Genomic DNA, 28000 nt, shown 5'->3' with positions numbered 1-28000 from the left:
GCATTCATTAGTGGTGTCACAAGTGAATAATGATTAATATATGTATATAATATATTTTTACCATGGCTTTATATATAGAATTTATCATTTTTTTAACTCGTAGTGTTATTCAAATGATCGTATACGTATTCCAGTTAATTTCTATTCGGGCAAATAATGAAATGCCCTGCTAGACACTACATGCGTCCTGAACTATGGCATCGCACTGCGCACCACTAGCCTGGCAACAATGCTGCTCTACACCGAGTATCTTAATTCGAAAATCCCAGAGCCATAGTGATTTATCCTTCCACTTGAATTATAGTTACAGTATCAACTTCAAGTACTATACTAATATCACCAAACTATTTTTTTTCCATTACTACATCACCTTGGGTTCCTCAAATAGCTCCCCACACCAGTAAACTAAACTATTAAAAAATATATTTTACCAGGTAAGGTCCACTGGGTGATATAAGCTCCTTTTTCAGAAGCCACCGAGCTATCACAAATGATAGCTCAACGAAGTGGCTGATCATGTGGAAATTTATATCAGTCAAATACTCTTAAACGCATGTTTCTAAAATATGGAGGGAAAAATCCAGAGGACCCGAAGGAAAATCCACATGACCACGGGGTGGAGAGACACGCACACTCCAAATATACAGCAGGCGTCGTGGTCGGGATCGAACCCACAACCTCCTGTATACCAGTTGAGGTAGTTAACATCTCCTAGCCACCATGGCGCCCCAGACAATGATTGCACCCATCCTCGCCTATCCTTTTTTAGGAAAAAAAAACCTCTCGCTTAAGCAACATTTGGTTTCCAACATGATGACCACGTGCACACACAAATAAGATACATGCACCGAGTCATTGCACCCTTTCACTGGCACGGTGAGATCACACTCCTCAAAATCACGTGGCCCAATCTACAACCGTATTAACTCATATATTGTACCTTTGATTGTGCTGTTTTGGGCATTTGGCCCTCTGCTCAGCACCTGTGGTAAATATATACACAGTATGTTATCCTATAACGTGTAGTTTTCATAATGCTAATTGTATATCACGATGAATGTATTAGGGAACACATTTCTTATTAACATGGATTCGAATTTGATATAACGCGATCGAGTAAACGGAACTACGTCACGCAAAAAGGAATACGCGGTTGTAGTGGCTGCCTCGGTGTAGCATCATTGCACAAGGCATTGGGATGCTGCTGGATGCTTCTAAATGCTACCCACGTATCTTAGTCTTTGGTCAGCCTGCATACATATCTCATGTGTTATCACGTATTGAGATTTAACCTATGTGAAATATTATAATGTGATTTTTGCATAACGCGGTGTTCTTCAGGAACGCAATTACTACCACGTTATAAGAGAAGAGACTGTATACAGTATAGGAGTATAAGAAGCTCTGTGATACATATTCATTTACTCATTAGTGAACTGAGCTTGTTCTGAACAGGCAGACGTGATCGTGAACACCGTCTCCAAAGATCTCGACTTGTCAAAAGGAGCCGTTTCTGGAGCCCTCCTCAAAAAGGCTGGGCCACTCCTGCAAACTCTCACCAATGAGATTTCTAAAAAAAAGTCGGTGACAGATGGAGACATCATCGCGGTCAAAATCATCAAGTGCAACTTGTCTTGCAAGGAGGTCTACCACACCATCTGCTGTCAATGGAACGCACAGGGCAAAAGGGTAAATTCTTGACATCAGTGATAACATGAAAACTGCATACAGTGAAATATTTTCCTTTATTTGTTACCGTCGTGGAACGTGATGTTTCCATCTCAACACGTAGTAGGCTTTCGCGACGAATGTTATCCATAATAGAGGTTTGTTTGGGTTAGTGCACGTAAATATAAGTAAATAAATGTGCGTTAAACCCGCCACTACCACACAGCCAATTACTAATTAGCTGCATCAGGTGGTGCCAGGTTTAACGACATTTATATGTATTAGATCTAACCCAAAACAACCTCTATTATATAGTTATTTCCTTGTTATTTAAAATATTTTGTAACGTGGCAAGATATATCAGGGTAGAGATAGGGGGGAGAGAGAGGGGGGGTTAGAGACAAAGGGGAGAGAGGGGCGTACAAGTAGTGCGTTAGACAATGGGGGGAGGGAGGGGGCAGAGACAGGGGGAGAGAGGAGGGTAGAGATAGAGGTGGATCTGAAAGGCGAGGGCGCAGTCCAATTGTCTTTGACAATTGGGGGAGGAAGAGGGTAGAGATAGGGGGGAGAGAGAGGGGGGAGAGAGAGGGGGGTGTAGGGGGAGAGAGGGGGGTAGAGATGGGGGGGGGGATTGCACCTCACTACACCCATCCACACTGCTGACGGTAGAGGTTGACAAGAAAACACAAATCAAGTCATGACCCAAAGTGGTTGATGACATCTTTTCAATGATTGCTGAGTTTAAAACCGTCGTCTTGGTTGAAATTGTGTCTGTCTGTATATATGGATGGCTTCGTGAACGAATCTTTGTTGATAGCCAGTCGACTTGCAAAGTACCATCGTCTTATAGAAATCAATTTCATGTGAGCCAGCCGCATTAAAGTAATTATCAGCTACGGCAGAAGTATTGGTCCTGCCGTGTTTCAGATAAGCCTTATATTCACGAACACGGTCCGAGACATGTCGTTTAGTTTCCCCAATGTAACTGCTGCCGCAGATACAGCTTAGTTTGTAGACGCCGTGATATTGCATGTCAGGAATCTTGTCCTTCACAGATGGGATCAGATCACGAATTTTATGCACTGTGTTAAATCGGACGTGGATCTTGTGTTTGTTCAGGATTTTGGAAATATTTTTGGTTATCCCTGCTATGTAAGGCAAGGTGATGGTTTTGATTGGATCTTCAGATGGCCCCTTCCTCACGGTTGGGGTGATGGCTTTGCGGATTGTGTAGTCAGAATATCCATTCGCCATGAGAGCCTGGTGGACGTGTTTGAGATCTCTGGTCAGGTGTTCATGGTCGGAGATACGTTACAAAATATTTTAAAGTATGAACTTAAAAAGTTAAGAGTTGTTAATGACATTTCCCTATATGGTAAAACCCCTCTTAACGACCACCCCTGTTAACGACTAATCGCTTAATAACGGGCCTCCATAGAACCCAATGTGTTTGCTTAGCGACCATTGCCCTGTAAACGATGGGCATGCACCGAGCATGCAACCGCCAAATTTGGCCAATCAGCGAGCTCTAAAGTGGTCTGACTGGACCTCGGGCCAATCAGCGACGTCCATTCTTGGGCATTGGAAGCATTGTTCAATTCAGTGTCCGCTGCGCTTTGAAGTGAAAACATCTACTCGCTTAACGTCTAAATCACTTAAAGACCAGTATCATAGAACCAATTACCGTCGTTTAGAGAGGTTCTACAGTATTATATATCTGTTAGGTCTTTGACCTAAAATGATTCCCATTTCTAGATTGCTTCTCAAAATCTAAAAATGCTAAGCAAATCTGACATAATCCTTCCCGTTTCCAATAATTTAATGTGATGCACAACATTGTCACGTGCCTTTTTTTGTTAAGCCAAAGTACAGTTTTAGATTTGAAGCTTTCGTGACTGCAAGAATTCATACTCTTTGGTTTTATTCGGTAAAGTCACGTAGGTAAAAAACAAAATAAAATAAAAGAAACAATTAAAACAAGACGAAGGCTTGTGTTGCCTCCGAAACGTCGTGTTTTAATCGTTTCTTTTATTTTAATTAGTTTTTTTACCTACGTGACTTTACCGAATAAAACCAAAGAGTAAAGAGTACAGTTTGTTTTACTCATGGTTTTGCCTTCTCAGACTCTCGAGCATATCCTGGAAAGTTGCTGCAAGAAGGCCGACGCATCGAACTATGCCACCATGGCCTTCCCGGCCATTGGCACGGGCAACTTGAACTATCCGAAAAACGTCGTGGCCGAAATCTTTTTCAAGGAAATCAAACGCTTCAGTAAACGCAACCCCAAGTCGCCGCTGAAGGACATCAGCATTGTGGTGTACGGACAGGACACTGACACCTTTGAAGTGAGAGTGCAACCCACAGTTACATTCTTGCACTATGTAGACCAATTTAATTATTAACGTGGGCAATCAGATTCGTGGTGTACGGACAAGACTACGACGCCTTAGAAGTGGGCGCGGAACCCACAGATACATTCTGCACCTTAAAGGCTTCCAATGGAGTCACAGAATAGAATTGGCCTTAACTGGCAGGCCGCGTGATGTAACTTGCTGTGATGTCACGGAGCATTGTGAAGTCACAGCAGATGTACATGTGACCTCTGAGCCAGTGGCTCTCAACTGGGGGTGGTACACGGAGCCCTGGGGGTACACGGGAATGTCTCAGGGGGTCACATGGGGTTATTTATAAATGTGAGAAATTATATGGTACGTGAAAGTCTTTACATACATACTCCACTATACACTGCTATACACTACACTATACACAAGACTATGATACACTACACGACTATACATTACACTACACTATAAATAACACTACGGTATACTACACTAATATACATACACTGCACTATACACTACTTAACACCACCAGTGGTTCTCAACTGGTGGTACGCGGTCCTTGGTGTATGTGACAATGTCCCATGGAGGTACGTGGGGTGAATTTATAAATGTGTGAAATTATGTCATCCGTGAGAGTCATTGGTGAATAATAATGTATGAATCTGCCAATATAAATAACTACGTTGACATTTAAATCCATATGGTAACCTAGAACGATATAAATACCTTTCTTAACTCACTGATAGTAAACAATGTGATCAATAAAAGAGGTTTTTGGGTTAGATCGCGTAAATACATAAATATGTTGTTAAAACCCGCCACCACCCGACACAGTCAACTAGTAAAATAAACAATGTGGTTTACAAGAGTAATCAGCGAGCACGAATACATTACATCACGCATGCAGAGCGTCCATTGAATTGTTTTTATTCGCTTGCATTTACTAGCAGCTAGTTAAGATACATCACAAACGGAGAATTAGTTCAAATATTGATGTTCATTATTCATACCTTTATTTCTCAGAAACACCAAATAATTGGATAATCCTTATATTGTTTTTTTTGCAGGATAAAAACATAAATTACTATTTAGGGTATTTTTTAAAAGTAAACTTAAAATAATCCAGTGCTTTTGTTCATAATATTTTCACCTGGATGATAATGATGTATTCTATCTAAGGTACCCTTTATTGCCGGTATCAAGATGATAAAAAAATAGGCTTTACCCTTTCTGGTAATAATGCAGATTTTCAAACACCAAATAGATACACGTATTGCAAGGTATTAACTTTTGCATTAACCACAGATACTTGTGGTAAAACATGCAAACAAACATGCTTTGATGTTTGCATTGTCCTTGAAACTGATTGGCCTACACCAGAGACAGCCTCGTTTATGGCCTTGTCTCAGAAGTGGAAGGCCAGAGAATGCCAAAAGGCGAACCTCACAAATACAATGCAAATATGAAAACATGAACTTATTGCGCACTGTACATAGCCAACAAAGCTAATCGGAGGTGCAGGGGAAGGACAACAAACTAAACACAAAAAGTAGTTATCAAGAAATGAGTTTTCAATCTGGATTTGAAAGTGTATAGCTCCAGTGGCTTCATAATATCTCGGATTGAGCATCAATCGTCTTTGTGCTGTTCGCATTTCTCCACACCAGGCTTTTTATGCAGAACTGCAAAAGAAAAATGCAAAAAAAATGAAGTCAATTTTAGAAGTCGTGAAAGAAACCAGAAGGAAAGGGCATGAAGAAGGCCAACCACAAAAGCACCAAAGATACGATGGTGAGTGCTTTACACGGGACGCGCCGTTAGACTGCGAAAACTTTGTATTGAGCAAACGTTAGCAAATGCAATTGTCTGAGGCTACGGATGGAGTCAGAAGAACTAAGTGGTACATTCGTTAATTGCCAGATTTGTTTTAGAGGACCTTTTAGGAAGAAGATAGCACAGTGATGGGGGACAGTTTGAGTCACTGTGCAGGGTACAATGGTGAGCTCTATAGGGAGCATCAATGGCAAAACGTAGGGGAGAGTGGTATAATGTAATGAGCCGTGTTAAGGTAGATTCAGAATCTAGGCAGTAGATGGTAGCACAAATCAAATGTATGTTGAACTTCTTTTGCACCGTATGGAGGTGTGGGGGAAGGACAACAAACTAAACACAAGCAGTAAGTTTTCAATATAGATTTAAAAGTACATAGCTCCAGTGGCTTCCTCATATCGGAACAAAGAGCGTTCCACAGAAGCTAATCTGAAAGTGCAGGCATCAGAGTTGGCGTTGAGCCCACAACCTCCTGTATACCAGGCGAGGTAGTTAACATCTCCTAGCCACCGTGGCGGGATGTTAACTCGATGCCGTTGTGACTCGTCCATGGAATTTCCAGAAGCCGACAGAGCTGATCCATCAGCAATCAGCAAACAAACTTTTATCTAACTAACTCATGTCATAATGATGACAGTACTATATTATATCATAAACATTATTATTTTTAAACATTATTTTTCATATGTTATGTTTCGGCTTGGGTCGAATTGTCCACGCTCAACTGACGTTGGCTGTAAATCACCACGGTCCCTTACGTTATGGCAAGCTTCGAGGCCACTTCCTAGAATCGTGGAGTTTTGCCATTACGAGTACGGTACATTTCATTAAAGCGTGTTTCTAAAAAAAGTATTTTTTAAATATTGCTTTTTTTAGTTGACGTCCAGACAAAAGAAAATAGGGCCAAGCACAGAGGAACTGAGGTGGTAATGTCAGTGTGAGATTGCCAAGTGCATGTCCAGTCCCAATTATCACCGGCAGCTCTGGGTGCATCAGGTATCGTTTCTTATGATTTGAAAAGTGAATAGTTGCACATGAATCGTGTATGTTTGAATCATACAAGTTTGATTACACCACAGTCGTTTGTAACAGTGAGATAATTTATCACCTTCGATTAGCACGGTTGGCTACGTACGGTGCGAAAGAAGTTCAACATACATTCATACATACAGTTCAAATCGTTATCAGTGAAAGAGTCCCTTTGCGCATTAGCCCTGAGATGCTGGCTTGCACTATCAGGTCTAATGACATTTTAAAGGGTGGCTTCTGGTGTGCTTCGTGATGCATTGAAGAACATTGATTTTAGGCTCTCAAGCCAATCAGAGTGTTTTTTTTAAAGGGGCTGTTACAAGAGAGGGCATAATTGGGACTTAGAGGTACAAAGCTGTGGGTGCCAGATGCACTTTCTGGGGGCGCGAGACATGGTCAGATTTTTTTTAGAAGGTAAATCATCGAAAGACATTAAGCACGGGCACATAAGTACACCTACTTTGTTTTTATCAAACCCATGTATTTGTTAATATACATTTTTGTTTACGATTGACAACCAAAGCGGTGCAAGGCAGCAGTAAAGGTTAAGAATCACTGGTTTAGATGATGATAGATATGTTGTGCGTATATCATGGTTACTGAGAGAGGTATGAGAGTGGTACCCATTGGTCAGTCAGTGATGAAGCGAAGGCCCAAGGTCGAGTGCTGCAAGAACAGACGTAAGGCGTTGACTGTGGAACAGTAATTGGATATTAGTAAATACCAGTGACAAGGCAGTGACGTTAATATAACGCCATAATACAGGTTTAATAGAACTGAAATAAACTGTTCATTTTTAGATGTGATGCGTTAACAATACATCACTCACTCAAGTGGGGTGATTGTGTTCACTGGGCATGGAACAAGAATAAAATCAACATTCATTCTCAACGTGTTGATGTGTTTTTTTTCTGTACAGGTTTTTATTCTAATTTGCAAGAGACTGCACTGGGATCGTTACAGATGAATTTTGGAAAAGTGGAGGTGCTCATAACGCAGGGAAACATCGTCAAGGAGCACACGGATGCTATAATTAATGTTACAACTCGGGAATTTTATTCAAAAACAGGTACATTTGGGAAATCGATTTACCGACTGACCGATATAAATGTATAATTCAATAATTTGCCTGGCATTCTACGGTCTTACCTTACCATGAAAAAATGTTTAAAATATATTCTTCTGTTGTTCTTCCCCCTGCACCTCCGATGAGGACGGTTGGCTACATACGGTGCAAAAGAAGTTCATACATACAAAAACACCTAAGCCCTGATATAGAATTTCTTGATTGTGCAGGCATCAAGTATCAGCTTTTGCGCTCGGCGATATTATGGATCAAATCGCTTATTAATAGTAGCAAAAAACAATTTTCTTTAAATTCGGCATTTTAGTATAGTCAAAATAAATATTATTGGCACCAGCAAAATTAATGGCAATTGGCATCGGAAGATTTCTACGGTAACACACATTATAGCAAATGTCGTACTTTACAAGACCTGTCACACACAGGGTGCCGATCGCTGGACTGGGTTACAGCCTTTCGAGCGGTTTTGGCGGTTTTGCCAGATCGGCCCAGAACCACCGGATAATGTTGGAAGCCGGATAATCGCACGATGCCGGATAATTGATGATAAACTGTATTTGGTGTTTGAACATCTTAACACCTACTCTTTGGTTTTATTCGGGAAAGTCACGTAGGTAAAATGAATTAAAATAAAAAATAAGCAATTAAAACACGACGTTTCTGAGGCAACGCAAGCTTTCGTCTTCAGGTGGGACCAGTCACAGCCAAAATCGCTGCACCAAGTGGCGAGGCTCAGGGAACCTAGCGCTTAAATACAGGTTAAGATGGGGGGGGGGGGTGTGGGAGGGGCCATGTGGGGGGACTTTAGTGGGGTGCGGAGGGGGGATGGGTCGTTGTGTGTGTGCAGGGATGAGTTAATCCGTCTTTTGTTGTGTGTAAGGTGCGGGAGATGGGTCACTGTGTGTGTGCAATATAAACGGAGTTAATCCTTCTTTTGTTGTGTAGAGGGAGCGGGGGATGGGTCGTTGTGTGTGTGCAGGGATGAGTTAATCCGTCTTTTGTTGTGTGGAGGGTGCGGGGGATGGGTCACTGTGTGTGTGCAATATAAACGGACAGAATATCGGCCAGGATGTGCTGTAAGGGAGCAGTAGAATAAAGGAAAATAGAAAAGTTCGGAAATAATGTTTGGTATACCACTGCTTGAAATTGCTGTTAGAAATTAGTTAGTGTTTAGTATGATTCTAAACGTCTTTCCAGTGGTTGCTTAATTTGAAACCATCCTCTCGGTTGAAATTATGCCCGTGTTTGTATATCTGAATGGCTTCGTGGACAAATCTTCGGTGATAACCTGTAGGTTTACAAAGAACCTTGGTATCGGAAAAGACAATCTCATGATCACCCATAGCATTGTAACAGTGATCAGCCACGGCAGAAGATTTCGTTTTGCCGTGTTTCAAATCTGATTTGTGCTCGCGAATTCGGTCAGAGACATGTCGCTTTGTCTCACCGATATAGCAATCACCGCAGGTACAACTCAATTTGTAAACCCCGGGGTACTGTAAATCAGGAATGACATCCTTCACGGATGGGATCAGATCACAAATTTTGTGTACTGTATTGAACTGGACCTGGATCTTGTGTTTGTTTAGAATTTTGGAAATCTTTTTAGTAACACCTGCTATATATGGAAGTGTGATGGTTTTGACCGGAGTATAAGGTGGTTGTTTCTGTATGGTAGGAGAAACAGCTTGGCGGATGGTACGGTCAGAGTATCTGTTCCTCCTAAGGGCCAGCGGTACCAATTTTAATTCACTGGTCAAGTGGTGTTTTTCTGAAATGCAATGAGGCCTATGGTGTAACGTTTTGATGACACTTTCGTCATTTGGCCACATGGCCTCCCAGCTTTGAACCTTTTCCTGGACCACATCAATTCCAGACACCCTTCCATCAGATTCACCATGGAAATAGAGAAAGATGGCAAGCTTCCATTCTTGGATGTTCTGTTTGAGAGGAGGTCTGATGGCTCGTTGGGACATTCTGTTTACAGAAAGCCCACCCACACAGATTCCTACTTGAAACCGAATTCCCACCACCACCCGGCTCAAAAGAACTCTCTCATCAAAACGTTACACCATAGGGCTCATTGCATTTCAGACCAACACCACTTGACCAGTGAATTAAAATTGATACGGCTGGCCCTTAGGAGGAACGGATACTCTGACCGTACCATCCGCCAAGCTGTTTCTCCTACCATACAGAAACAACCACCTGATACTCCGATCAAAACCATCACACTACCTTACATAGCAGGCGTTACTAAAAAGATTTCCAAAATTCTAAACAAACACAAGATCCAAGTCCGGTTCAATACAGTACAGGAAATTCGTGATCTGATCCCAGCCGTAAAGGATGTCGTCCCTGACTTACAAATTGAGCTGTACCTGTGGTGATTGTTATATCGGGGAGACGAAATGACATATCTCTGACCGAATTCGCGAACATAAATCAGATTTGAAACACGGCAGAACGAATTCATCTGCTGTGGCTGATCACTGTTACAATGCTATGGGTGATCATGAGATTGTCTTTTCCAATACCAAGGTTCTTTGGAAACCTACAGGTTATCACCAAAGATTTGTCCACGAAGCCATTCAGATATACAAACACGGGCATAATTTCAACCGAGAGGATGGTTTCAAATTAAGCAACCACTGGAAAGACGTTTTGAATCATACCAAACACTAACTAATTTCTAACAGCAATTTCAAGCAGTGGTATACCAAACATATTCTTTCCTAACTTTTCTATTTTCCTTTATTCTACTGCTCCCTTACAGCACATCCTGGCCGATATTCTGTCCGTATATATTGCACACACACAGTGACCCATCCCCCGCACCCTCCACACAACAAAAGACGGATTAACTTATCCCTGCACACACACAACGACCCATCCCCCGCTCCCTCTACACAACAAAAGAAGGATTAACTCCGTTTATATTGCACACACACAGTGACCCATCTCCCGCAACCTACACACAACAAAAGACGGATTAACTCATCCCTGCACACACACAACGACCCATCCCCCCTCTGCACCCCACTCAAGTCCCCCCACATGCCCCCCCCTACCTTAACCTGTATTTAAGCGCTAGGTTCCCAGAGCCTCGCCATTTGGTGCAGCGGTTTTGGCTGTGACTGGCCCCACCTGAAGACGGAAGCTTGCGTTGCCTCCTAAACGTGTTTTAATTGTTTATTTTATTTAATCCGTTTTACCTACGTGACTTTACCGAATAAAACCAAAGAGTATGAATCCTTGCAATCACGAAAGCTTCAAATCTAGAATCTTAACACCTGTTTTGTTGCCAGAAATGGTAAAACCTATCTTTACTTTTCATACTTTGATACTGGCAAAAAAGGTATCCTATAGGACCACCCTGCCTCACAGCGTCATGCCACAGTTACAGCCGTGCTAATATTAACGTCTCTTCTTGTAGGTGCTTGCAGTGCAATTATAAACGCTGCCGGACCAACAGTGCAGGCCATGTTTTCTAAACAAGGTAAGTTAAAGTTAAGCATCAACTTGATTTTTTACTTTATTTATGTTTTTTTTTCTGAGAAATGCATTAACTTGTTTTCTTTTTTTTTTCTATTCAGTTACCGATTCGGATGGCATCGTTGTCACTGAATCTGGAAATTTGAATTTCAAATATATTGTTCACATCGTTAATCTAAAAGAAGATTTTACAAAACAACTATGCTACACATTGTACCGATGTGAAATGCTTAAAATTGCATCTATTGCTCTGCCTGCCATTGGAACAGGTAAATACTATGTTGTCAAAATGCTTGTTAATATTATATTGTATATTCCTATGACGCTGCTTACATATCAGCTACTAATGAAACATTAAACAGACAAAAACCCACTTTATCATTCTGCTCTTCGATTTGCATTGGGCCTACCATACCAATCTCACATCACTTGATTCAAAACAATCTACATTTGGCCCCGTTGATCCATAAAATCACTCTTGGACGATATGTGCTATGCTTAGCCAATTCAATAACCTCATTGTCAAACCAAAGAAACATAAGAAAGTCATATAATGGCAATTTAACTATCCATAGAACAAGAATTGGAATAGGTGATAAAGCCTTTGCCTTTATAGCACCAACGGTTTGGAACGACCTTGTTTCCTCCCTTAACATTTAACATTTTCCTTCTAAAAATATCCTGAAGCAGAAGATTGGCGACAGATACGGCCACATTTTAAAATGTCATTTGTAACTTTGATCCTGTCCCTGTGTACCAATATAGTTCAATTTAAATTTGCAATATAATTGAGGACATGTGTGTTGTTGTCTTGGTGTGTTTTGGTGCTATTTGTTTTGCTGCCTTGCCCAAGCTTCTGCAATTTGTACTTCTATATTTTAGATAAATATATTTATTTAAATCTTGACTTAAAGATTTCGTGACTGCAGGAATTCATATTCTTTGGGTCTTTTGGTAAAGCCACGTAGATAGAAAAATGATAAAAATATTATAATAAAAATATAACGACGTTTCGATCGCAACACCTGATGATGATTGCTTGTGTTGCGATCGAAACGTCGTGATATTTTTATTATTTTTCTATCTCCGTGGCTTTACCGAAAGACCCAAAGAATATGTTTATTTAGGTGACCTGCTCACCTTTTCTCAATGTTGCTCTAATACCGGTTTTTTATTGTCTGTTGATCTGACTCGATGACCCGTCCCTACTGGACATCTGTAAAATAAAGAGCTTCATCGATCATCAGATTCCTCCAGAATATAAACAGATTCTGACTCTATATACTGTACATAACCAGCAGTAAACAAATGCAATGCATATACAGTGAGGGAAAAAAAGTATTTGATCCCCTGCTGATTTTGTACGTTTGCCCACTGACAAAGCAATGATCAGTCTATAATTTTAATGGTAGGTTTATTTGAACAGTGAGAGACAGAATAACAACAAAATCCAGAAAAACGCATGTCAAAAATGTTATAAATTGATTGGCATTTTAATGAGGGAAATAAGTATTTGACCCCCTCTCAATCAGATTGATTTCTGGCTCCCAGGTGTCTTTTAAACAGGTAACGAGCTGAGATTAGGAGCACACTCTTAAAGGGAGTGCTCCTAATCTCAGCTTGTTACCTGTATAAAAGACACCTGTCCACAGAAGCAATCAATCAATCAGATTCCAAACTTTCCACCATGGCCAAGACCAAAGAACTCTCCAAGGATATCAGGGACAAGATTGTAGACCTACACAAGGCTGGAATGGGCTACAAGACCATTGCCAAGCAGCTTGGTGAGAAGGTGACAACAGTTGGTGCGATTATTCGCAAATGGAAGAAACACAAAAGAACTGTCAATCTCCCTCGGCCTGGGGCTCCATGCAACATCTCATCTCGTGGAGTTGCAATGATCATGAGAACGGTGAGGAATCAGCCCATAACTACACGGGAGGATCTTGTCAATGATCTCAAGGCAGCTGGGACCATAGTCACCAAGAAAACAATTGGTAACACACTACGCCGTGAAGGACTGCAATCCTGCAGCGCCCGCAAGGTCAACCTGCTCAAGAAAGCACGTAAACATGCCCGTCTGAAGTTTGCCAATGAACATCTGAATGATTCAGAGGACAACTGGGTGAAAGTGTTGTGGTCAGATGAGACCAAAATGGAGCTCTTTGGCATTAACTCAATTCGCCGTGTTTGGAGGAGGAGGGAATGCTGCCTATGACCCCAAGAACACCATCCCCACCGTCAAACATGGAGGTGGAAACATTATGCTTTGGGGGTGTTTTTCTGCTAAGGGGACAGGACAACTTCACTGCATCAAAGGGACGATGAACAGGGCCATGTACCATCAAATCTTCGGTGAGAACCTCCTTCTCTCAGCCAGGGTATTGAAAATGGGTCGTGGATGGGTTTTCCAGCATGACAATGATCCAAAACACACGGCCAAGGCAACAAAGGAGTGGCTCAAGAAGAAGCACATTCAGGTCCTAGAGTGGCCTAGCCAGTCTCCAGACCTTAATCCCATAGACAATCTGTGGAGGGAGCTGAAGGTTCGAGTTGCCGAACGTCAGCCTCGAAACCTTAATGACTTGGAGAAAATCTGCAAAGAGGAGTGGGACAAAATCCCTCCTGAGATGTGTCCAAACTTGGTGGCCAACTACAAGAAACGTCTGACCTCTGTGATTGCCAACAAGGGTTTTGCCACCAAGTACTAAATCATGTTTTGCAGAGGGGTCAAATACTTATTTCCCTCATTAAAATGCAAATCAATTTATAAAATTTTTGACATGCGTTTTTCTGGATTTTGTTGTTGTTATTCTGTCTCTCACTGTTCAAATAAACCTACCATTAAAATTACAGACTGATCATTTCTTTGTCAGTGGGCAAACGTACAAAATCAGCAGGGGATCAAATATTTTTTTCCCTCACTGTATTATCAGAGCATGTTTGTTTGCATGTTCACCCAAGCACGTGTGGTTATTGCTAACTTTATTCCTAGAAAAATGTGTCTATTTGGTGTTTGAACATCTTAACACCTGTTTTATTGCCAGAAAGGGTAAAACCTGTTCTTATTTTTCCATATAACCAGCAGCAGTTCCTTTGAACTAATTATGAACATTATAATATCACCAGGCAATCATGGGCTTTCACCTCGAGATGCTGCTGCTATCATCCTGGATGCGGTGGCTGAGTTCTCTGTGCAGAGGAAGCCCAGGAGCCTACTGCAAGTAAAGGTTGTGGTCTTCATGGCCGAGATGCTGAAGGATTTTCATGAAGAGTTGTTGAGCAGAAGCAAGAAATCGGCACCGGTGGAGAGAGGCATTATACCCTCTTTCACAAGTAAAACGCTGTACAATGACCGCACAAAAAAAAAACCGATCAAACTTTATTTAATTTGGCACTTTATTGGGATAACGCCTAGCAGTGAGCATTAAAAACTATCTGGTCGACTGTCATGCGACAAACATCACTTGCCGTCGCAAGAGTGGGCAGGGAAAGTGCTGTGCTGAATATCTAGAACAGAGGCCCTTGATGGTGTCTCAGAAGCAGCTCACTGATATATCTTTATTCGGTCCGTTCTCTCCAGCACGAAAGGTTGCATTGCTCTGCAAGAGATCCCAATTGATGCTTTGCCTCATGACGTGATAATTTTCAGTTTCAGTTTTCAGTTGCATTTATTAGGTATAGCCCTGTAAGCCATGAGGCTCATGACTCGGGTGCAACCGCAACAAACAAAAACATGAACAGAGAACATCTTAAAGTGACGACGCACAACAGAAACGTCCAGGAAAAACCAGTAAAATCTTCCAGAAAAAAGTACCGTATATCAACGCTGTGTGCAAAAATCACAGTGGGATGCAAGTCGAACAATAACCATAAGACAATTTAGATAAAGTTATCAGGCTAACTCTGTACTTCAACAAACAAACATGGCTTAACCATACGTTTTCGAAATCACCAAAATAAATCGATAAAAAACAATGTAACAGTGATCATAGGAACTGTGAAAGCGCAATCTGGGAAAAATTATGGAAAACGGTGTAAACATATAAAATGCTTGTTTCTCAGTAAAGCCTTCTTTACTGCATGTAATTTTGTATGTATGTGTGTATGTTTAATTTATTTCACGTCGTACATAGCCAACTGTGCCAATCGGAAGGTGCGAGGGAAGGGTAAACTAAACACAAAAAGCAGTTATAAAGAAATTAATTTGTCAATCTAGATTATTTAAAAGTGCATAGCTCCAGTGGTTGCCTGATATCAGAAATAACGGTGTTCCAGACAGTCGCAGAAGCGCATCTGAAAGCGCCATACGATGCAGTGACCATCTTTGTTTGATGGTTAGCCAAAAGCCGCTGCTGCGAGGATGACCGGAGTTTCTGTGATTGGTTTGTAATGCACACTTCGTGTTCTGCTGTGTAATGTCCACGCATTTTGACCTACAGGGACGTTCCAGAGTTGGCATAGTCGAATGCATCCTCAAACACAGCCCTCGTTTGAGGTTGTTGAGATTGAGCCAGTCCAGTTGCAAGTGTTTTCAAACAAGGAAGAGAACATTGACAAGGTATTTGAAATGATTGAAACGAAACTGAGCACCGAGGAGGCTGAAAGGGAAATTAAAGATCCCCTTATTCAGGAGTTCTCCCCCAAAGAATTTGATGAAATGAAGGCTTTGCAAAACAAATATCAAGTTATCATCAAAATAGATACAAGCGGTGGGTTAAAAATCCAAGGCAATATCGCAGATGTGAGTCACGTTGTTGTAGAACTTCACAAGATAATGAATGATGTGAGGTTAAGGTTGACGACAGCTGAAGAGGAAGAATTATTGGAAAAGACTGTTCAATGGATGTATCTGGATAGCGATGAAGAGTACGTAATATTCACCAAGTCTGAAAATATTGCTATTGAAAAGGCTTACTTACAGAAACGGAAAACGATTTATATCAAGGACAGGAAGGCATTCGTTGAATTCAATAGAAATGAATTGTCATATGAAGATGGACCAACACGGAAAATTAAACGGAAAAAAACCTTGGGTAAGTCAATTAATGCATTATTTTTCACAAATATTAATGCTGTAGAATAATCGCCACCACCACCATCATTATATCAAGCAACAAAAAATCCAAACACACTACAACACCTGGCAAGACCTAAGGGGCATACCAGGTCTTGTAGGGACACAGCCACATGGTGAGAGCCCCTGGCTTCTCTGGTTTCATCGCAGAAAAAAGAAAATAAACATTGAACCCTCGCTTATGCACGAGTTCTGGATTCGCGATTTTCGCATATTAATGCATTACATCTGGCTACTGTGGGGTGCCTGGTATACAAGAGGCCATGGGTTCGATACCATCCCTAACACCTGCTGTATATTTGGAGTTTGCATGTCTTTCTCCCCATGGTCGTGTGGATTTTTCTACTGGTCCTCCGATTTGTCCCTCTACATTTAGAAGCATGCCTGTAAGAGTATTTGGCTGCTATAAATTTACACATCATAAGTCACTTCGCCATCTTATGTCATTTGTGGCAAGATACTTCTGAAAAAAGAGCTTTTAGCTCAGTGGGCCTTACCCGGTAAAAATATTAATAGTTATTGAGTTACTAAATGTACTCGCTATTCGCTACTACGGTATTCGCGAGTGCACATAGTGCCAGACCACCAATACCAGGGAGGTGAGCGCAGAATGTTGTTACATTTGAAATGGTCTACCAAGATTAGACACGCACCCTCGGCTGTCCGCTTTGTTCTCAGTCTCGCAGTAATCCCGCTCCGAACTCGCTATTGTGCATTTTTACTTTTACACAGTAATTAGTCGACTCGTTTATACGTTTTTGTATAAACGGGTCGACTATTAGGGCCATTAAAACGAACACGAATGCAATCAGGGAAAGTGTTGTGGTGAGTGCTCCCCACAGTGATAAAGTGACAACATCTGTGCAGCGTTATTATGAAACGCCTATATCTCCCTAAGAGTCATGCTGCTGAATTCCTCACCATCACCACCACCTTATCCATGGTCATAAAACCATCATCACCACCATCATCAAAGGTAATAAAACAGTGTAATTTTATACGTTATTATTTATTATCGTCATTGTTATTAAACATTTGCCATTTTTCCCTTATGTTCACTCATACCAGGAACGTACCCCTATTGTTCCGATGGGAACGAGCTTTGTGCATTCACAAGCGTTTTCAAGTACGTAGCCCTCACGAATGGAGAGGCTTTACAGTATTGAATGCAATTGGCCAAATGCCTCATTGCAACAACACCATCTTAAAACATAGTCTTCAGAATTACTGGGGCTTTTCCGTAAACAATTGTTACCACCAACATCTGCACCAACATATTTGATATATTTACAATTGCTGACCACAGGCTCAAAGGCCCAAAAAAATATTTTTAACTTGAGCAAGTTCAAGCCCACTTTGGAGGAACAAAAAGAGAGTCAATGGGAGGTAATAGCATAGTGAGGAGTGCGAGGGAAAAGGCAGAATGAGTCTTTCGATCTGTAGTCAGGTGGCTGAACTCAGGAAAGATGAGACTCCACAGTCCTGAGATGATCCCTGCGATCTTTGGATCTCCTTTAAGTCAGTGGTTCTTAACCTGTGGTGCATGCACCCCTCGGGGGTTTGAGACTTTTTAGAAGGTAAATCATTGTTAACACAAATTAAGCATGGACATGTAAGTCAACTACTTTGTTTCATCAAAGCTATGTATTTATTAGCATGAGACATGTTTGTAATGATTGAGAACCAAAGGGGTGCAAGGCTGTAGTTAAGGTTAAGAACCACTGATCTGAGTACTCCAAGGTCAAGGATCATTCCCTGCAGGGGCGATCATGCTTTTTCAGCTTCCAAGTTTTGGAACGCCTTGCCTTTGCTAATAATACAATCAGAATAGCTAGATGTGTTTAAGTCTGTTTTGAAAACTCAGCTCTTTAAACTGGCCTTCAGACCCTGTCTAGTTCTGTCCAATTACCCTGCAGGTTCTGTTTATTTCCTGCCTTCCATACATGGTGGTGCATTGGGATTTACCATATGAAATGCGCCTTGCAACGTAAATTATTTATTATACAGTACGAGGAGGAATCAGAGTGAAGTTCCTGGGAATATTAACCATAGTGATAGCGATAGAAGAGTGCCAAAGTGTCGGATGACCGCCAATGAACGAGTGACTGTTTGTTGCGGTTGCACCCGACTCAAGAGCCGCATGGCTCACAGGGCTATACCTAATAAATGAAACTTGAAACTGGACTGTAGTCTTCTTTGGTTCTTTCGGTAAAGTCACGTAGAATGAGAATAAAATAATATAATAAAATAACACAATACAATTATCACGACGTTTCGGCCACAACACAAGTGGCCTTCATGTTGTGGCCGAAACGTCGCGAGAATTTTATCGTGTTATTTTATTTTATTATTTTATTCTCATTCTACGTGACTTTACCGAAAGAACCAAAGAAGATGAATCCTTGGAGTCACGAAAGCTTTCAATCGAAATTTGACTGGAGTGATTCAGTGAGGAGCTGAATCGATTACCATGCCTGCCTTACATTGCATTCTATGATGTAAGGCAAGTCCTCGCTTAATGCGTGTTTACATAATGCATTTAAACGATAACGCGTTTCCACTATAACACAGGTCTTCCATTAGGGAATATTTTTCACACCACGCGGAATGTGCTCTTTATAATGCAGAATGGGTTCTGAGCGGTCGATGAAGAAATATTTTCTTGAGCTGCACGGCTGAATGGTAGTGATACAGCTGCGGCATACCCTCAGTTATGTAGCCCGCCATCTTACTGTCTGTATATATCGTATGTCACAAACTGTATTGTTACATTATTTATGGGGAATTTAATTTCACTTAACGCACAACTTTTCAGGAACGCATCTACCACGTTAAACGTGGACTACCTCTAGGGTGATGTAGGATCTGGGTGCTTTACCATAGAAACCACAATAATATTATTATATTATTGGTTCTTTCGGTAAAGTCACGTAGAAGGGAAACAATAAAATAATGTTATTGTTTTATATTTTTATTATTTTATTGTTTCCCTTCTATGTGACTTTACCAAAAGAACCAAGAATATGAATCCCTGCAGTCACGAAAGCTTTAAATCACAATAGTATTGTTTCTCTTGTCTTCAGCCATCCTTGATCCGAGGGTTGGCCACACCATGGGCAATCCTTCGCCACCGATTTCTGTCTTCTGCTATCATAGTCTGTTCCAGCGTGAGCCTCATCCATGCTTTGATGTTGTCTATCTGCACACATGAACCAGGTATTGTCCCTTACATAACTTGCTCTACCAAACAAGTACTTTTTTTTCTCATGTTATGACCATAGTAGGTAAAGCTTTCTTGATTTTATCACTTCTACCAGTTTTCTTTCAACACCAGCTTTCTCCAGAACGCATTCATTTGTTTTATTTGCAGTCTACAATACACGCAGTAATATCTGCCTGAGCTCTTTGATTCCAAACGCGTTAATTCGTGCCTCATCGTTTTTCTTGATTGTCCAACTTCCACAACCATACGTAGCAACTGGCCACACAAGGGCATACAGAAGTCTGATGATCGTTCCAATGGGGATGCTGTAACTCTTACAAATTTGATTTGGGAATGACCCAATCACCTAATCCTTACTGAGTTTAGCAAGACTTTATTTTGGACACTTCTTGTCTTCAGTGATGACTGATCCAAGATATGGAAAGGTGTCCACTTGCTACAGCTGGATGCCTTGTATCCAAATATTCTTTGGGTCTTTTGGTAAAGCCACGTAGATAGAAAAATAATAAAATATCACGACGTTTCGATCGCAGCACAAGCAATCGTCATCAGGTGAAAAAATAGGGGGAGAGCTGCTGAGGCAGGATGTTATAAAGGTTTGAGATGGGTGTAGCCCAAGGGTCATAAGCGAGGTGGGCGGGGCTAGTGATGCAATTTGCATGTAAATATAAGATTGGAGAGAGCTACCTCCACGACGACGAGGCTGTGGAGGTGGCCATTGTATTGTGAGAGATTAGCATGTCAATGTAAGATCGCAACGAGGAGAAACGAGCACCGGTGGCTGTGTTTGTGAAACATTTAACCTGTTAATGTAACACCAGAGAGTCGAAAATAACTACTAACATCGGCAGGTAGGATAGAAACATCATAGCCAGTTATGAATTAAACTGGTTAATAATGTCCTTCCAATGATTGCTCAGTTTGTACTCATCTTCTCGGTTGAAATTGTCTGTGTTTACATATCTGTATGTTTGCTGATAGCCAGTTGGTTTGCAGAGTACCTTCGTCTTGGAAAAATCTATTTCGTGTGTGCCCACAGCGTTAAAACAATGATCAGCCACGGCTGAGGTTTTGGTCCTACCATGTTTCAGATCTGCATTATGTTCGCGAACACGGTCCGAGACGTGTCGCTTAGTTTCCCCAATATAACTACTGCCGCAGCCACAGCTCAGCTTGTAGACACTGGGGTATTGCATGCCAGGGATCACATCCTTCACAGATGGGATCAGATCACGAATTTTACGTACTGTGTTGAATCGAACCTGGATCTTGTGTTTGCTCATGATTATGGAAATATTTTTGGTAACCCCTGATATGTATGGCAAGGTGATGGTTTTGATTGGGTCCTCAGATGGTTCTTTCCCAACGGTTGGGGTGATAGCTTTAAGGATTGTATAGTCTAAATATCCATTCATCTTGAGGGCTTGGTGTACGTGCTCCAGTTCACTGGCTAGGTGGTTTTGGTCGGAAATACGAGCTCTATGGTGTACAGTTTTGATGAGGGAATTCTTCTGGGATGGATGGTGGTGGGAGTCAGATTTTAGGTAGGCATCCATATGGGTGGCTTTCCTGTAGACAGAGTGTCCCATTGAGCCATCAGGTCTCTTTTCGATTAAAACATCCAAGAATGGTAACTTGCCATCCTTTTCCACCGCCATAGTGAAATTTATGGCTGGGTATATGGAATTAATGTGGTTGAAGAATTGGCGCAGAGCTGGTAGGCCATATGGCCAGATGACGAACTTGTCATCTACATATCTCTTCCACAAGTAAGGACGTAGGGTGGATGCCTGGATGGCATCTGTCTCAAAATTTTCCATGAAAACATTGGCTACAACTGGAGATAAGGGAGAACCCATTGGAGTACCTGCAACTTGTTTGTAGAATGTTCCATTCCAGGTGAAGTAAGTGTTGGTGAGGCAGTGTCTAACCAGGGCCGATACATCAGCATTCAGTCCTTGTTGGACCAAATCTTCAATGATTGCACTGGTGTCAGGCACAGGAACTTTGGTAAACAAAGATACTACATCAAAACTGACAAGCAAATCAACTGGAGATAGTGAGATGTCCTTAATTAAAGATACCAAGTGAGCTGAGTTAAGTACAGCTGAGGTGGTCTTACCAGTGAATGGTTATAAGGTCTCAGACAGAAATCGGCCAGTTTGTAGGTAGGTGAATCAATGGTGGAGACGATAGGATGGAGTGGTGTACCTTCTTTGTGGATTTTTGGTAAGCCATAAAATCTGGGTGGTCTAGCAGCAGAGGGCTTTAAGGAAAGCCGCTTGGTTGGTTCGATTAAATATTTTGACTCAGTGATGATATTGTTGGTTTTCGTAACCAGGCGGTTGGTAGAATCTATATTGATTTTGGTATAGCTGCCATCATTAAGTATGTCCTTGATTTTGTTATTGTATGTGGTTTTGTCCATAATGACAGTAGCATTGCCCTTGTCAGCTGAGAGGATGATAATGTCATCTCTCTTTTTTAGTTGAGAAAGCCCAAAGCGCTCATCCTTGCTAATGTTGCTAATATGTGTCTTTGCGTTTTTGAGGATTTCAGCGATTTCCGATCTTGCCACATCTGCAGGAATGTGTCCCGAACCTTTAAGGGCTACGTCGACCTGGGTAATGATATCATCAACTGGGATGTGTTTAGGGGTGACTGAAATTCAACCCTTTAGCTAGAACCGATTTTAGACTGTCAGAAATTGGGCTGTTACTCTGATTGATAAGAATCTTGTCACTAACTTTTTAACATGTCTCCTTTGGGAGTCTGTTTTACTGTCTGGACAGGTTCTGATAAAAGCCATCCACTTCTTTCGTTCTTTCTTCTTGGCAGCCATTGTAGGTCCATAGACTTGAATCGAAGTGATGTTTCGCGGCTTAGTACTCAGCCTCACAGCAATAATTCTGTCACTGATTAGTTCATATCCAATGAGGGCTCTGGAAATGTTCCTGTGAATCCATATCACCACCGCGGACATGCCCAGCACATCACAGTCAGGGTAAACGATGGTATGTCCCTCTAATGTTGTGAAATGTCCTTGACCTTCCCAGCACACTTCAGACACTCCACACAAGTCCACTGCCAATCTATCTTACTCATGTCCAAGCAGCTGTACTTTACCTCGTTGCAGCCTTGTGTGAATGTTCCATGTGCCCAGTCTCAGTTTTTTTGCGCATCTGAAGTGGTTTGGATTGTCCTTGTGGCAACATCAGTGTCCTTGTTTCCTTTCCAGTAACCCATTTTCCAACCCTGTCCTGGTTACTCAGCAAGGAACCTTGTTTCACTGGGAGACATTAGAGCTGGCATTAATTTAGTGTTGTCTCCATTATCCATAGTGCTGTTTGGGGAAATAAGATGGTAGATCCCCTCATCTTTTCATCTCGCAGTGAGGAAGTATTTTACCAGTTGCACTAGATGTGCCTTCCTATCTTCACAAGCTGACCGTTGCCACAACATCTAGTTCTCCAGCCAACTAGTGATAGAACACCTGTTGCTGCCCAAGTTTTCGCCGCCCAAGTTAGCCAACTATTTTCAGAGTTCCTGTTGAGCCTGTCCACCTCGTGTAACTTCCTAGGTGGCACTTCAGTCATAGACTGTCACCCCTGATGACATAGCCTTAACAGGCAATCTCCTACTTAGCTGCTCACCTCTACACCACGTTGAAATGAAAAAATAATAGGCTTTACACTTTTTCTCAATAATACAGGTGGTGTGAAGATGTTCAAAAACCAAATAGACATACCTATTTGCAAGGCATTAAGTCTGAATTAACCACTCATGCTTGTGGTAAAACATACAAACAGACATGCTCGGATAATGTATGCATTATTCTTGACACTGATTGGCCTACACCAGAAACAACCTCCTTTATGGCCTTGTCTCAACAATATTAGACTAGAGAATGTCTAAAGGTGAACACCAGAAAGGCAATGCAAATATAAAAGCATTAATAGCTTGGGTTGAGAAGTGATATTTATAATTCTCAGAAAGGCTTAAGCCGATTCTTTTTTGATCATTTTGATCCCAGCACAAAGGGTCCGACCCATAGAAATGATCAGTTTAAGTTGGGTTTACGTTTCTGGAAAACACGACTAAAACTGATACGACATAATCCATCAGATTTTCCCCATTGGAATTAACTCGGATACAGGAGATACGTTCCAGCACTCCATTACTCCATATGTAAAGTCTTAATAAATCATGAATGATACAATTGAGTGACAATTGCTTGCATGTTCCTAGATTCAGTGGTGAACGGGACACCCACCCTGCAACTTGCAGATGTCTCGGAACGGGAAAGGGTTAGACTGATCATAATGTTTCATTTTTGCCAACAATGTTAAGACGATAGATGTACACCGATACGACTTAATCTGATCATCGCCGGTATTGCCAGAGTTTATTTGGGCTGCATTAATTGTTGTAACAGATTTGATAGTGGAAATATCAAGTCTGTATCAAACAAAATATGTAACTTGTGTCTATAAAATATATAATTGCAAAAATATCAGTATTGCAAAATACTGCTTTGGAAAAAAAGTCGAGTGTAAAAATAAATATAATGTCATGTACTTATTGCATTTTGCAGTTGTGAATAATTACAACCAAACATTGAATATAAATTGTATCACTTGTTTGAAATCCAGTCGTATTGACATACTGACATTAGCGTTTGTTGTGTTCTCCTCTCTGCCAGATGTAATCCCCTCAGACTGGGTAGACGAAGCTGACTTCAGGGGTCGCCGTATGATCACTGTAGAGTTAAAAAGAAGATCGAGAAAATATCAGGAGATTGAACGCGACTTTAAACAATCCCTCGGGAAATATTCTCACAATCCTGGATTTACTATTGAAGAGGTAAAACTAAGAAGCTACATTTTATTCACGTGTGTTTAGGATAAAAAAAATGGGCAAGGATGCACAACGTTGAAAGTTGGGGTGCTAAATAAGATTATTGACGCCAATTTGAGGTTCCTAGTTGGGAAACGTCAAGAGGTGGTCAGAGAACAAGAGGAGGATGGAGAAGAGAAGGAGCAGATTCACAGAGCAGAATTCCATTCATGCTTTACTCAGATTTGTCGTTCTAATAACATTCAATATTTTTACATCTGCCAACTGATGGGGTAATTGGAGGTTCTGGGGATGCAAGCTTAAATCGTAATGGGAAAAGGGTGATATTTAAAAAGTTGATCAATCACAGTACAGTGGTGGGTAAATCAAAGCCAAACATGTTAACAGTTTTCCATTGTCTCTGAGGGTGCGAAGGAAAGGTGTGATAGAGTAAATGTGAAAGTGTACAGGTAAAATACAATTTTACAATTTATTGGAGTTGCAAATTCGCTAAGGTCGTACACAATGTGGTGTTCTTAACATATTCAGCCGAATTCAATCGAGGACCTGTCGATAGATAAACTTGGGAAAGAAAAAATTATGGGGTGTCCAGTAAAAAATGCAGTTTCCATGGTGGTTGACCAAATGTTGTAAGATAGCATGATTGAGGTTCTGGCAGTGAGTGCGAGTTGAAGATTAAACCACTTGATAAATATCCTTGCATTTCAAAATAATATGTAAGTTAGTTAATATGGACTTTCATGGGTTGTTAATAAGGATATTAATATCTCAGCTATATATGTATGTATGTTGACGTTCTTTCGTTCCATACATAGGTAATCAGATGTGTGGGGGAAGGGCAACACTCTAAACATAAATAAACTCCTTAAAAAAGTTTTTTTTAAACAACGGTTTTATTAACAACTCCGTTTAACTCACGGTCAAGAAGTACGTCAATGGCGCCTGAGACACGTGGCACCTGCTTTTTGTGCGAGCCGATTCCACAGTTTAGAGACCGTGGCATTTTTGACGTACACAAAAAGATATTAATAAGCCGACCATACAAAAAATTTAATTGTTTGAAAGGAGGCAATTAATTGATTAATTGATGCCGATTTTCCTTACATGCATGCATTGTCACCGGATCTGAGTACGTGTGCAAAATTTGGAATTGATTGGACAACAGTAAGTAGACTAACTTTTGATTACAAGATTTGACCACGACAAACAAGTGAAGTTAAATAAAACCGTTGAAAAAGTACTTTGAGCTGGTGGTGCTTATATAACTGTTCAATCCGAGATATAATTGCTAAATCCGAGATATTCATGCTTTGATAATTGCATTGTCTTTGTGCTGTTCGTCATTTGGCATTCTCTGGTCTCAAACTCATGAGACTAGGCCAGAAAGAAGGTGGTCTCTGGTGTAGGCCAATCAGTTTAAAAGACAATGCATACATTATCAGAGCATGTCTGTATGCGTATTTTTCCCACAAAATATGTAGAGTTAATTCAGACTTGATACTTTGTGATAGGTGTCTGTTATTTGAACATCTTAACACCTGTGTTATTGCCAGGAAGGGCAAAGTATTATTTTATCTAAATTCCTGTACTTCTGCATACGCACGCATATGGGTATCTTCAATCATTTACCTTATACTTTGGTTTGCCTTTATTTTACAGATCATCCAAATTCAGAATCCTGTGCTCTGGAAATTGTACGCGACTAAAAAAAGTGAAATGGATATTTCAAACAAAGGAAGCCGAATGGAAGCACCTGTGGAAAGAATTCTTTATCATGGCACAGCTCATGGGACCTGTGAGACCATCAACACAAACGGATTCAACAGAAGCTACTGTGGTAAAAACGGTACGAAGTTCCACTCCACCCATTTACACAGAGCAATGGCAACAGAATATGGATTGACAACAATTCAGGGGTATGCGTGATACGTTTATAACTTTGCTTGTTACTAGTTGGCTGTGTCGGGTGGTGGCGTTTTAACAACACATTTATATATTTACGCGATCTAACCTAAAACCCTCTATTATGTTTGCTTGTTTCATTGGTATATTTGCAGCTGTGGTCTACGGAAATGGAGTCTACTTCGCAGTGAATGCCTCCTATTCTGCAAATTACAAATACTCTCCGCCCGATGCGAATGGAAGAAAATGGATCTACCGGGCGCGCGTACTGACGGGGGATTACACGTTGGGGACCAAGGGTATGATTGAGCCTCCGCCCAAGGATCTGAGCGTGAGCTCCGCGCTGCTGTACGACAGCGTGACTGATGACAAAAATCCAGAAGTATTCGTCATCTTCAATGATACTCAAGCCTACCCCGAATACCTCATACAGTTTAAGTTGGCATAGGCAATGCAACATTAATACGTGTGTGTGTGCATATATGTATTTTTGTATGGGAAGCGGGAGTGCAGTAGTTAGCACGCTGCGCTACGAACCCTGACCCAAGTTCAATTCCCGCTCATGGCCAACACCAGTGACGATTATCTGAACCAGTCCTGGGCCTCCCCAAGATCGACTCAGCCTCAAATGAATACCTGGTGCGGTGTGTAAACTTCGCCACTAGGGAAACAAAGGTGGCCGGGCGTGATCCTAGCCACCCACCCCCTTATACGTCGGGCTGGATTACATAGGTGCTCGCTAACAGCACTTGCCCCAACAGTCTGGTACAGGCTATATTTGGGATTTTTTTTGTATATATGTATGGAAGCACTAGAATTTCATCAAACGTGTCTTTTGCTCAATTATATAATTTTATTTTTTATCGTATTCAGATAATTTCACTCGTACTTAACGATGTAGTTTGTTGTCCTTCCCCACACCTCCGATTAGCACGGTTGGCTACGTATGGCGTGAAAGAAGTTCAAAATACACATGCATGCAAAATCTACATGCAGCTATTACTTGAATTACATGTACTTGTATATGAAACGTACATTGTACTTAAATTACTGAAAACATATTCATAATTAGTTATTTTTGAGTAAGATCACATAGTGTGCAATGACAATTTTCATCTGTGCTCTCTGCCACCCGAAAGAGTCAATCAAATCAAGTTGTCACATCATGGGCAAATATACCATTTGATTTGGTTTGTCAGCAAACTGCAATGTTGAAAAGTAAGCGATATTTTGACGTTTGGAGGCACCTTGCCAGTTAGTCATCACCTGGGGAAAAGTCCTGGGCAATGACTGACTGGCAAGGATGGCAGAACAGGAAGAGAGAGTGAAAGCAGGGGGGAGTTATGAGTCCGGATTTGCTGGACCGTGTGTTACCTGCTATATGACCTGTTCTGTTACCTGTGGGTCATCAATAAAGATACCTTTTCTGAACACTGCATAAGCTGAATCCCTTCATCTGGTGGCAGTGGTGGGATCATGTCTCAAGGACA

At 41.2% G+C, this 28000-nt stretch overlaps 1 protein-coding gene across 1 annotated transcript; it reads left to right on the top strand.

The window, feature by feature from the left end:
- Positions 1–3545: 3545 nt before the first annotated feature.
- LOC142907186 (protein mono-ADP-ribosyltransferase PARP14-like) lies at positions 3546–28000 on the top strand. Its single transcript, XM_076056439.1, has 4 exons — positions 3546–4013; positions 14652–14766; positions 15894–16534; positions 26611–28000. The coding sequence occupies exons 1-4, from the start codon at positions 3774–3776 to the stop codon at positions 26956–26958; spliced, it is 1344 nt and encodes a 447-aa protein (XP_075912554.1). The 5' UTR covers positions 3546–3773; the 3' UTR covers positions 26959–28000.

The sequence above is a fragment of the Petromyzon marinus genome, chromosome 75 (assembly GCF_048934315.1).
Source record: "Petromyzon marinus isolate PM22_M1 ecotype Great Lakes invasive population chromosome 75, UKy_Petmar_22M1.pri1.0, whole genome shotgun sequence".
In the NCBI taxonomy this organism is placed as follows: domain Eukaryota; kingdom Metazoa; phylum Chordata; class Hyperoartia; order Petromyzontiformes; family Petromyzontidae; genus Petromyzon; species Petromyzon marinus.
This window is presented reverse-complemented; position numbering and strand designations above follow the sequence as displayed.